This window comes from Prunus mume, linkage group LG7 (assembly GCF_029339155.1).
Source record: "Prunus mume cultivar Tortuosa linkage group LG7, ASM2933915v1, whole genome shotgun sequence".
In the NCBI taxonomy this organism is placed as follows: domain Eukaryota; kingdom Viridiplantae; phylum Streptophyta; class Magnoliopsida; order Rosales; family Rosaceae; genus Prunus; species Prunus mume.
In genome coordinates, this window is record NC_142704.1 from 15,373,696 (window position 1) to 15,385,365 (window position 11,670).

The 11,670-nt window shown below is 36.5% G+C and overlaps 2 protein-coding genes across 4 annotated transcripts; one reads left to right on the plus strand and one right to left on the minus strand.

Annotated features, from left to right (window-relative positions):
• The first annotated feature begins 591 nt into the window (after positions 1 to 591).
• On the plus strand, positions 592 to 2,797 carry FDC2 (2Fe-2S ferredoxin-like superfamily protein). The gene is made up of 6 exons (XM_008240055.3): positions 592 to 917; positions 1,025 to 1,088; positions 1,259 to 1,347; positions 1,942 to 2,010; positions 2,255 to 2,299; positions 2,490 to 2,797. The coding sequence occupies exons 1-6, from the start codon at positions 663 to 665 to the stop codon at positions 2,532 to 2,534; spliced, it is 567 nt and encodes a 188-aa protein (XP_008238277.1). The 5' UTR covers positions 592 to 662; the 3' UTR covers positions 2,535 to 2,797.
• A 4,537-nt stretch (positions 2,798 to 7,334) lies between these two features.
• LOL1 (lsd one like 1) lies at positions 7,335 to 9,562 on the minus strand. 3 transcript variants are annotated; one of them, XM_008240058.3, is made up of 6 exons: positions 9,423 to 9,562; positions 8,933 to 9,090; positions 8,466 to 8,579; positions 8,205 to 8,318; positions 7,970 to 8,079; positions 7,335 to 7,646 (listed from the first exon to the last, which is right to left on the minus strand). In XM_008240058.3, exons 2-6 carry the CDS (start codon positions 8,991 to 8,993, stop codon positions 7,608 to 7,610), a joined length of 438 nt encoding a protein of 145 aa, XP_008238280.2. In that variant the 5' UTR covers positions 8,994 to 9,090; positions 9,423 to 9,562; the 3' UTR covers positions 7,335 to 7,607. The 3 variants fall into 3 exon arrangements, with proteins under 3 accessions (XP_008238280.2, XP_008238279.2, XP_008238278.2); XM_008240057.3 differs by having other exon boundaries at positions 9,338 to 9,474; XM_008240056.2 differs by lacking the exon at positions 9,423 to 9,562 and adding an exon at positions 9,267 to 9,285.
• Between the last annotated feature and the right edge of the window lie 2,108 nt (positions 9,563 to 11,670).

Below are 11,670 nucleotides of genomic sequence, written 5' to 3' on the forward strand. Positions count from 1 at the left end.
CGAAAAAAGACCCCAACAGTTATCATACTCATACTCTCAAGCTTTCAACAACGGCTGAAAGTAATGAAGAAATTTTTGATTGCTCAAGAGCATATAAGAAAATATTTCAAAAACTAGAACTAGGTATGCATATGATTTTTAAAAATATGCAATTTATATTTTTTAATGAAAAATGGTTGAGTTCAATGGGAAGAACAAGTTGGTGACTCAAGTCGATAACTAATTTACATTATTATAACTATGAAGATATTGTTTGACATGTACGTAAAACTTTCATATAAGATTCCAGGTTAATCGCTCAGTGTATTCACTCCTTAGTGAACACCCATACACTTATTTTCGTGTCTCAACACAAATAATTTGAGACCATTCATCCTCCTAATTGAGCAGATATAGTGTATATAGGTTTTTTCAAGTTCAAACATTATTTAACTTGAAAAAAATGATTAATAGTTTTGGGTGTTTTATGTAGTAACCCAAAAAATTAAAGCCTATTTCACCAAAAATAAAATAAAATTAAAGCCTATGAACAATCCAACGATTGGTAGTTCGTCTGCACGGTTACTTTGTACTAACGAGTGCAGTGAATACCTACCCATTTTCATTATCCTCTTCACTGCGCATGGCGTACCCGGCAACCAGAATTACAAGGAGATAATCCGATGGACTACGCCATTCCCTGCAATCCCTGCACTTCTATCTACCAGAAACCCACACTCAACCGGCAAACCACTTGCCCAAAGAGCTTCGCTCGCCGCTCCAATGTAACCAAATGGCGCATCAAAACGACGTCGGAGCTCCAAACGCCGGTGGGTGTCACCGACCGAGCCGGTAGCTACTCTCCTTCAATTCCCACTCACAAAGTCACCGTTCACGACAGGCAACGAGGTGTCGTCCACCAGTTCCTTGTCCCAGAGGTAACTGTCCAGGTCCTAACCCTCTGTTTCTTTGTTTGTTTGCTGAGAAAATCACATAGAAATTCTATCCATTTTCCCAAGAAAATTAATGGGTATTGAAATTTCAGGACCAGTACATATTGCACACTGCTGAGTCACAGGACATCACTCTTCCCTTCGCTTGCAGGCACGGTATTGTTCGCTTTTATCATTTTTGAGCAATAATGTGTTGTGAATTATTCAATAGACTATAATGCATGGTGGGTTTTTTTTTCCAATTTGTTCTATAGATTATAATGTGAGGTGGGTTTTTTCTTTTGAATTCATTCAATGATAGGGTCCAAATTGGTTTTACTTGGCAGGTTGTTGTACTAGCTGTGCTGTACGTGTGAAATCTGGACAACTTAGACAGCCAGAGGCGCTAGGGATCTCTGCTGAATTGAAATCAAAGGCAAGTGTTTTGAGGCTTTTTATGAAATTAATTAACATGCACAAAGTGTTCTGGCTTTGCACACTGTATTCAGCTAATCTTTTCTCAGACAAAGATTTATTCATGAAGTGGTGAGGGAAGTGTTGATGGGGTTGGTGTTGGTTTGGTAGCCAACAATAGTTTTCGAGTTTATTTAAGCCTGGGTTTGTTTCAGTGAAGAAATCATAGTATAAAAAATAAAAATAAAAATTTAAGTGAATTTCAGGATTACTACTGTTTTAGTGTCTCTGTAAGTTAATGTACCTGAAAAATATCGCAAAAATGACATTCCTTATTGTTTCATAATGGAAATTTTTTGGTTTAGGGTACTAGCCCCTTTATCTGGAGGGGTGCTTGTGTGCGCCTAGCCACACTACACACACAATTGGGGATACACGAGTTTTTCCTTTATGATTGGAAGGTGTCGATGCATCTTTCCCATACCAAAATCGTATTAAAATGACTCCGGGTAGCCACAACCTGATGATATTTCCAGACAATGGGGAAACTTGGAGATTTGTACTGAGAAGTTGTGTTTGAGAAATGCTTGAGTTATTATATTCTGTCTGAATGCAGGGGTATGCACTTCTTTGTGTGGGCTATCCATCGTCTGATCTTGAAGTAGAAACACAGGATGAGGATGAGGTAATGCTCTGAGATCTACCATTAACTTTCAGGAAATGCTATGGGCCTCTAATGCGAATCTGTTCAGTCATTTGTGTCCTCCAAATAGCTTTAGATATAGAATTTCTTGTACCTTTAATTGATGCAATTACTCTTCAATTTTCTTTTGTGGAATTATTTGGTATATGATGGCATTTTGCAGCTTCCTTTAATTGCCTTTCCATTCATCTGATTTATAGAACTTTGAAATTCTTGGCACATGCAGGTGTATTGGCTTCAATTTGGGAGATATTTTGCACGGGGACCAATTGTAAGTTCTTAATCCTCTAAAACTCTAGAAAAATCTAATCCAAAAAAATGTAGGAATGATATCATGTGGGAACTCAAACCAAGAGAAAAAGATATCATGGGGGGGAATGAAAGAAGAATTATTAAGTTATTGTTGCCAAGGAACTACTCCTTTTATGGTATCTTACCTCTGCATTGTATTCATGCTGCAGGAAAGAGATGATTATGCATTGGAGTTAGCGATGGGCGATGAATAAGAAATGTAGGGTATTGATTTTGGACCTAGGATTTGCCGAGTAAAATTTGCAGACTGTATATTTTTCCCTTCCGAGTACTGTGCGTTTCCATCTTCACTCCCGTGACAGTCTAGACTTTTATGCTCCTTTCTCTCCACTGAGTGTATATCCTAAGCTAAGTATGATTGTAGAGAAGCCTGGATAATGTTATTTCAACGCTCCCGGATGACCTCAATATGTAATCGACTCATATGCAATACAAACTACTTTTCTGATTAAAAGAATGGCATGGATAACTTGTCCAACATGTCTATCTACAATGACATAGCATGGAGAAAATTGAAATATCATGGCGCTAGTTTACTGATCAGCAATGAATTGATGTGAAAAGATTCAGTGGCCCATTTGCTGTGTATTTTTTCTCTGTTGTTTGGTACTTGTTACTAACAGGGTAGAATACATTATATTGGCTGGGATGAAATTTTACAGATTCCAGAAGATTTGGAGGGATTGTTAAACCCTCAGGAAAATTAGTGAAGAAAAGATCTAGCCGAAGAAATGCGGCATGATGTTGTGGCAGGCATCTTAAATCGATGATAACTTGTGAATTCTAGCTTGCCTTTGATCTCCCAATACATTTCTTGAAGTGTTACTCTTTGAGTTATCATTAATTTTCTGTTGCACGGCTAATATTCATGTAGATTGAATAGCTTATTAAACTAGAACTTGACTGTTGGTACTAGTGCATGTGATGCTTTGATCAAGCATGGCTGCGTGAGGGTGTTGATGGAATTTGATTGTGGTGCTAGGTATGTACTGGAAGTGAGGTGACAATTTGAGGAGCAGGAAGGGAGAAGAGTGAGTTGAATTCTCAGTACAGATGTGGTTTTTGGTGAAACGAGAAGGTAGTTCGATCGAAACCTAATTGGAAAAGGGGATGATAGGGGTTGGTTTTGAGTAGAAGAGTCATTCAGTTAGTGAAGAGGGGTTGGTAAGATTTTTCCCATGGCCGACTGAAAGTTTCAAGTTTTTATGAACATTTTTCCAGTGTAACAAAAGCATTCCTTCTTTTTTCTTTCTATTCTTTTCATTGCCCTTGAATTTTAATTTCACAGTTCGTTTCAATTTTGTTATGAGTTACTAGACTTCTTTTTTCATTTGCACTGGTGCCAGGTGGTGGTGAGCATCATCCCCACAGCTAGGGCTAGAGTTCGAATCTCCTGTCCCCCTTCGACCTCCTTTTATCCCCACAGCTAGGGCTAGAGTTCGAATCTCCTGTCCCCCTTCGACCTCCTTTTACCTAACCATCGAAAAATAATCAGTGTTTCAATTCCAAAAGAAAACCCAAGGTTGGCTGTGTTAAGATTCTGTGATCTTGGATTTTTCAAATCTCTTCATAAGGACTTCAAATTATTGAGGTATCAAAATACAGCTCCAACAGTTTGTTATTGTCATTCTCCATTGTGAGTTGACGTTTCGTGATGATGTTAATTTCATGTTCATGTTTCTGCAGTAGTACAACGGTACTTAATTTCTTTCTTTATTACTTTTGTTTGCTGGCTTAAATGCAAACATTAACTAATCATATACCAATTTTTGTATCTTCCACAAAGCCATATAAATGCCTCCGTCAGATCATTTTGGCACAATTCAAAATAGAGATTTTCTATTTAAACCTCACACTTCTCTTAGTTTACCCTAACTTTTAACTTACATTTTCACAATTTCTAAGAAAACTCCATTATATTCCTAAACTACTTTTAAATGCACCCCAAATTGAAAAAAATAAGAAATAAAAGAGATTTTCTATTTAAACCCCACAATTTTTCTTTGTTCACTCCAATACTTAAATCATTTAACAATATTTGTAGTATACATGAGATTTTGTTTGTGGTGAAAGTTTGAAGCAAAAGTATGTGCTAGGCATCAGTTTAAGGATAGAAGGGGACAAGCCACGACTAATCTTTCTCTTCAAGCCTTGGAAACAATCATTGGATCTAAAGGATATCAAGTGTATACTTTCTACTGTGAGTTTCTGATCTCTGTTTTCTCTGATTGTTTGTTTCTGGTGTATGAAATTGCTCGTTATTAAGAGTGGTGGGTGTGTGTATAGATGTACTAAGGTTAAGTATTAAGTTGGATGACATTTTTTGTCTTTTTACACAATAATAAAACTTACAACTTAATAATTTAAGTATTTGGGTAAATAAAAAGAAGTGCGGGGTTTAAATAGAAAATCTCTTTAAAATATCATTATCACTTATGTGTTTGATTCTCTCTTTTATTTATTTAAGTACCATGTGTAATTGAATTGCAATTGCGGTACATTGTTATTCTATTCCATACATGCATTATATTACAATTACTGAATGATTCCTGACCGTTGATATATCAAGATTCGAACACGTCTGCATGAGCGACTGACTCTAGCATTGTTGTTTTATTAGGAACATTGAACTAATCCTATACTAGTTTTTGTTATCTTCCATAATGCCATATAGGATAAATGCTTCCATCAGATCATTTTGGCACTACTCAAAATATCATTATCACTCATGTGAGGGTGAGGGGGACTAAAGTCAGACAATTTAATCAAGGTTAGCTTTGCTACATATCCCTTTCATGTGTTTGATTCTTCCATCTTTTTTACCATTCAGAATTAAATTGCACATTGTTATTCTTACTATCCATGGCATGCATTGCACTATAATTACTTAGCGATTCCTGACCCTTTCATGCATTGCAGTATTATTGTTTTTCTGGGTACAATGCATGCTTTTGGCGAGCCTAGAATTACCTGGCCAGTGATATAGACGGTGGACACATTCATAATGAACCATGAGTGCAGGTACACAATTGGGTCCAGGGACCAATTGATTACTATGCTTTTAGTCCATCTGATATCTTGTTGTCCATTGATGGTATATGGTATCAACAAAGCAGTCAGCATACACATGGAATGAGCCACTTTGGTAGTACGTTTTTGAAAAGCACTTCTGAAAATGACTTGGGATAAAAGCATAAGGAATCAAATTTTAGCGTTTTGGAATAGAAGCAATGGCTGAAATTGTGTCCGCTGCAAGTCTGTAATAGCTTATCCACACAAAGATTAACTTCCAAATTTGATTTGGGGTTTCTTAAGCATGCACGGTAACTATATAATTCCTTGCTTACCAATGTTCCAAGATTGCCAACCGAAAAAAAAAAAAATCAAATCAAGTAAAAACTTTTATTTTGAATAGACAGGATAAAAGCAAAACAACCAACATAAATTGACAGCTGCAGTTAATGTCATTAACAATGGTTAAAAGTGGCCTTCCTTGTCTTTCACATGTGACACCGACACACATAAAGGAGGGAAGAGTTCAGAAAGATATTTAGAACCAATGCTTGAAAAACAAAATCAATTAGGGTTAAATTTTGGACCTTTTTACAACAAGGTGGGATGCAATTTTTTGAAGTTTGAACGACATTCTTCCCAAAGGTTTATTGGAGAGGTTCCAAGATTCTCACTTCAAGATGAAATACAAAATGTTCGATATAGGATTTATCATGTTCTTATCGTGCCTTTTTAAGTGTGGTCAATTTCAACTAACATCTTTAAGTTTGAGCATTCAATACAAAATCAATGTTAAGATAAATTTCGAAAGTTCACTACTACTCTAAAAAAAACTTAAGCTGTTAGGATTTGAGTCAGCAACTATAGACTCATTCTTCGCCTTACGCAGATCTCTCTCCATCATTAGAGCCCAATGCACCGATTTTATCTGATATTGAAAATACCACGTTACAATTAGGCTTCGAAGATATTGTATCCAAAATTAATTGGTAATGAGTGGATCCATAGTTTTTCATGATGTAAAGTTTAGAATGACAGATGATGTAGAAGGTTCGCTGGTGCTTACTTTATAAATAGAAATGGAAAAAGCTTTCTATACTATAATGCAATCATGCATTATTATTGTGATAGAAGGTTCACTGGTGCTCACTTTATAAATAGTACACAAAAAGTTGCATCAAATGAGCAGGACGTGATGGGGAAAAGCGCAGCAGTGGGGGACAGCAGAGAAGCTGGTCATAATATGTAATTGAATTTTGTAACGCCTTGAGCTCCCCCACCATATGTTTGCTTGCTGGATCTCACGAGCTCAAACTCAGATTTTCGGATTATTTCCAGACACAAAATACTCACATAATTCAAGTACTCAAGTCAAGCCAAACACAAGGATAGTGGGGGCTCACCAAACCCTACATATATTAGATTAGTCCAACCTACGTTGTACTGGTTTGATTTGTTACAGCCATTGGATTGTGTTTGCATTAAATGCGAAGTCGCATTCAGGTTAACCATTATTGAATACATTGTGCAAATGTGGGTTAGGTCAATTGTTCAGGCGGTGAGTTAGACCCTTAGCACTCAAGTTCTAATCATTCTCTCTGTAGATTAGATTAATTTCGAGTACTTTAAACTATCGCTGGTATAAAAAATTATAAATGAAAAATCACATTGTATTGTAGCATAAGTTTATCCAAAACTGATTCAACAAGCACTCGTGTTATTTAATAGATTGGTCAATTAACAAACCTTATTGTGGGAACTCGGAAGTCAAAATCATACATTAAAAGCCATACCTAAATTGATGAATGCTCACCTCAAATTTACTCTTGAAATATCTATTGGTCCCAAGTGGAACTTTCTTGGATCAAATTTTTGGGCATCTTCATTGACTGGCAAGCAATTATATTTCTAGATGAGAATTGACAATTCAAAACCAGAAGGGAGTTTGAGATAAAAGTTTATCATGTCAAAGCTAAGGAAAATGAAGTAAATCTTATCCAAAGACTTCCAAATTCACTCAAATTTTAGTAGTCTCTCTTCTCTTGTAGAATATTCTCATACATCCAATCTTGACATAACTACTTATTCATACAAGGATCACGCAAGAAAGAAAAGAAAAAAATCACTCTATACATGTGAGAAGCAGGACGTTCTGTTCTCACTGGGAGATGCAATCTTGGAGGAAAACTACTATGAGATGCAAAACCAAGGTTGTAGCATTGTAATAGCCAGCTTTATGTGGTGTATGATAATTTTTAGTTGTTGAATTTCTGTTCGGGAGTGCTCGTCAACACCTGAAAATGCCAATGAACATCACATTAACCAAAGAGGAATGCCAAAAGTCTCTAAACTTTCTATCAATGTAATGCACTATGCAGTAGTTTGTATAAATTCGGAAGTGAGCTAGGATCGAAACGATGACACAATTTTTATGGTATCAGAAGGTGTTTAATCGAAAAAAAGGTGAAATAATTGGTGTTGCAACAGAAGCCCTGAACTTCTGTCCAAATTACTTTTATCTCATTTTGAACACACTTCAATTGATGTATAAAGCAACACAATAGAAACTCAGGACTTCAGCTAACATCCACTGAGTTAAAATGAATAATGTGCTCACCCCAACTGATGTGACAAAATTGCAAACCGCACATTTCACAGATCTTGCTCCATATTGATACATTAACAGCATCCTGCAGTTCCCACAATTGACATGCGCCACCTGATTTGCTGTCACAAATGCACATTTGATTCTTATGTCCAAACTTAATTGATTTCGGTTACCTTATAAGAAGCTTAATTGCTGTCACAAAAACACATATCATAAAGCTTTTTATCTGTCAATGATTTGATACCTTCCAAGGCTAGATTTACAGTGTGGCAGCAAGAACATTGTACACTCGTTGCTCCGCGGATATACATGAGTAGGGTGTGGCATCCTCCACAAACCAGCTGTGCCATTTCTGTGCCTGCTCAGAGTTACACAAAAATGTAACACATTCAGACTTTACCGAGTCTTACAGTCGAAAATTATATCGATTTCAAGAACTAAATGACAGCATAATCAAGCTGTATTAACATAAGCTAAAGGAATGTGTAGCAAGAAAAGAACATACCAGGAGGTGGCACAGCAGTGACTGCATTACAAACCGCACAACAGACAGAGGTGGCTCCAACAGGATAGAGTAAAAGGTTCCTACATCCAGAGCACACAAGTTGGCTCTGTGCACCTAAAGAACAAGTTACAAAATTTAATAAATTATTGATTTAGATTGGTAGATCATAAATGAATAATTTCATAACAATAAGGTAGCAGATTATATTTTTCATACAATCATAATCAGAGAGTAATTTTGTAAGAGAACTTTATTGTGTTTAGAGGAACAAAAAAGAAGAAGAAGAAACAGAGGAGAAGGGAGGAAAAGAAAATTAAAACTAAAATCCTGTGACATTTGTGACATCAGTGTTGGACAATGACAAGAATTCTCAACCAATCCCTCATTTTCTCAGCAGGAAAAATAGAGAGAAAATTCACATTGTTTTCAAGCCAAATAAGATGAAGACAGATTTTGAGTAATGATACCATTTGCCGGTGTTGTGTATGGTGCTGGAGGAGTTGGATATGGGGCAAGTGGAACTGGCATTATAAATTAAAGCTCAAAACTCTTTCACTCTTTCTCTTCTTAGATTCTAGAAGACAACTGCCTCAGATACAGGGGACATCACACATTCTTTCCATACCTGGCAAGAGGAAAAGAAAAATTAGAAAACCCAACTGGAAGAGTGTTTTAGCTTTAAATAGAGAACTATATATAATGAGCATGATACAAGAAGCAGGATTATGCAACTTGTCAGTGACAAATTTAAAGTGAATTGGAGGAAAATTGGAAGAAGAAAATCTCAGAAACTTGCATTACCAAAAACCCAAAAGCTTATTTCAACTAAAGTGAAAGGTGCACATATATATGTGTGCCGAAAAAAGCCATACCTGAAGATGCCCAGAAAGAGAAAGTGTATGCAATAAGCTATGGAATTCAGTTGAAGAGTCTTACGTGGGGCAAGCAAACACATACCTTTGCCACTTGCAGAGAGAGAGAGAGAGAGAGAGAGAGAGAGAGAGTTGAAATACATTGGAGTAAATTAAGTAGAGTGAGAAAGGTTGTGTTAAAACCAAAACCAAATTTGTTACGTTTTCTTCCAACTCAGTTCATTTTTGAGGTGCAATGAAACTTTCATTGTCTCCTTTTTCTTATAGATAAATGGGGAGGAGATTAACTTCCATTTTCTGTTGGTGGTGTATCAAGATCAACTTTGTCAGGAAACTGGGGCCCACACAGCCCCTACTCTCTCTCTCTCTCTCTCTCTCTCTGGTGGCTCTGCATTGCATGCATGTGAGGGATGCAACTCAGCCACACGCTCTCCTTCATTGGACGGCCTACAGTGAACCACGTCAGTCAAAGGAATAATCAGGGCCGTCTGTCAAAATCCTTTATTTTTATTTTTTTAACCATGAAAATGCAATGCAAGTACCTTTATTAGGTGGTGTGGTCCTGAATCTATAGCATTATAAATTTATGAGAGCTTTTGGATATACAGTACAGTTGAGAACTTGGATGGTAAAAGTTAGGTATCTGAACTCTGCTGCTTCACCTGATACATAATATTCAGTTAACATCTACACATACACACATACATGCAGCATGATGCAATTACTATCTTTTATCCTTCAGACTTGAGGGTACACTTTTTTTTTCTCTTTTTTAACATAACGATTGCTAGTAGGAGCGTGATCGATCGATGCATTGTCGATATTACCAGCTGTGAATACAAAATAGCGACCATACACCAAGTTTTGTAAATTTGTAACCAATACTAAACACATTTCCCTTTTGAAAGGTAACTACACTTCTACTACATATGGGGTCACTTTTTAATCAATTTATGAAGGGCAGCCAAGGAGGGTCTTTTTTCCTTGAGCGGATTTATATATTTTTATTTTTATTTTATAAATAAAAAAAACCTCATAAGAGGGAAAATAGTGTAAAAAGATAATGGACGAGGGAGGGAGAGACAAAATGAACAGTGAAGAAGAGTCCATGAGGTATGGGCTTGCACCCAGTGTAAAAGCCTGAGGGAACAATACAAAAAACGATTGCGGGGTCCATAGATAAGTTTGCAAAAGAAGGAAGGACCACCATGGTTCTACTTCTGTTGGCTTTTTTCTCCACACCCTAACTTGATCCCAAGTGGATATTCCTACCATTAATGCTCTAGAGAAGGCCTTCAATAATTCAATTTTGACAATGAACATTCTCACAAGTTTGGTTTTGCCACTTAGCCTAGGAGGTATATGTTGGCACTTTGTGACCTGCATATACTTTCTTTACATAGCAAAGATTTCTATATTAAATGTAATTTATTTACTTTAATTCATGATTTTTTACTATAAAATACAATTATGAGTTATTACTTTCTTTGACCTATAAAGATTTATTGTATCATAAATATGATCTTCTATAAGGAAAAGAATACATAGAAAATTCCCACAAACAATATTCTCTCATAAGTTTTCATATTTTAGCATGATATCAAAGCAGCGTTCTTGAGAAAGAAGACGAACCTGAATACACTGAAGACTCCCTTCTCATTCAATAGTATCAAACAACCAATCTCCTGAGAATATCCTTGAGGTAAATATCCCTACAACTCCTATGAATTTAGTTAATGATTCTATTGGATACCAATTACTTTTTAGGCAAAACGTGGAAGACCACCAAACCGGTATTCTCCTAATATTGGGAAAATGTCAAAGTACCCAATTGCCAATCATGTGTCCACTCAAAGACTTCCTGAACCATTGAAGGCATTTGTGCATCAGTTATCTGCTATTGCCATTCCCACTAAGGTGACTAAAGCATTGAAAGATTCAAAGTGGACCCAAGCAACGAAGGAAAAATGAAGGCTCCGGAGAAAAATCAGACATGAACACTGGAGATATTACCCCCAAGAAAAAGAACAGTTGGATGCAAATGGGTGTTTACTGTCAAACACAATACTAATGGGTCCATTGAACAATATAAGGCCAGATTTGTGGCAAAATGGTACACACAGAACTACGACATCGATTATGAAGAAACCTTTGCCCCCGTAGCAAAGCTTAACATAGTCAGAGCGCTACTATCTCTTGCAACTAACTTGGATTGGCCACTGTATCATTTTGATGGAAAAAAACGCTTTCTTGCATAGTGAATTCACAAAAGAAGTTTACATGGACATTCCACCGGGATATACAACATATACTTAGACTAGTATATTGTGCAA

What these genes read in the sequence shown, in the direction of transcription:
- FDC2 (XM_008240055.3), top strand. Translation starts at nt 663, where the DNA reads ATGGACTACGCCATTCCCTGCAATCCCTGCACTTCTATCTACCAGAAA. An exon ending in TCCCTTCGCTTGCAGGCACG is followed by an intron (nt 1,089 to 1,258) that starts GTATTGTTCGCT and finishes TTTACTTGGCAG; the next exon opens with GTTGTTGTACTAGCTGTGCT. An exon ending in AAACACAGGATGAGGATGAG is followed by an intron (nt 2,011 to 2,254) that starts GTAATGCTCTGA and finishes TGGCACATGCAG; the next exon opens with GTGTATTGGCTTCAATTTGG.
- LOL1 (XM_008240058.3), bottom strand. Translation starts at nt 8,993, where the DNA reads ATGCCAGTTCCACTTGCCCCATATCCAACTCCTCCAGCACCATACACA. An exon ending in CACTGCTGTGCCACCTCCTG is followed by an intron (nt 8,319 to 8,465) that starts GTATGTTCTTTT and finishes AACTCTGAGCAG; the next exon opens with GCACAGAAATGGCACAGCTG. An exon ending in TGTAAATCTAGCCTTGGAAG is followed by an intron (nt 8,080 to 8,204) that starts GTATCAAATCAT and finishes CATTTGTGACAG; the next exon opens with CAAATCAGGTGGCGCATGTC.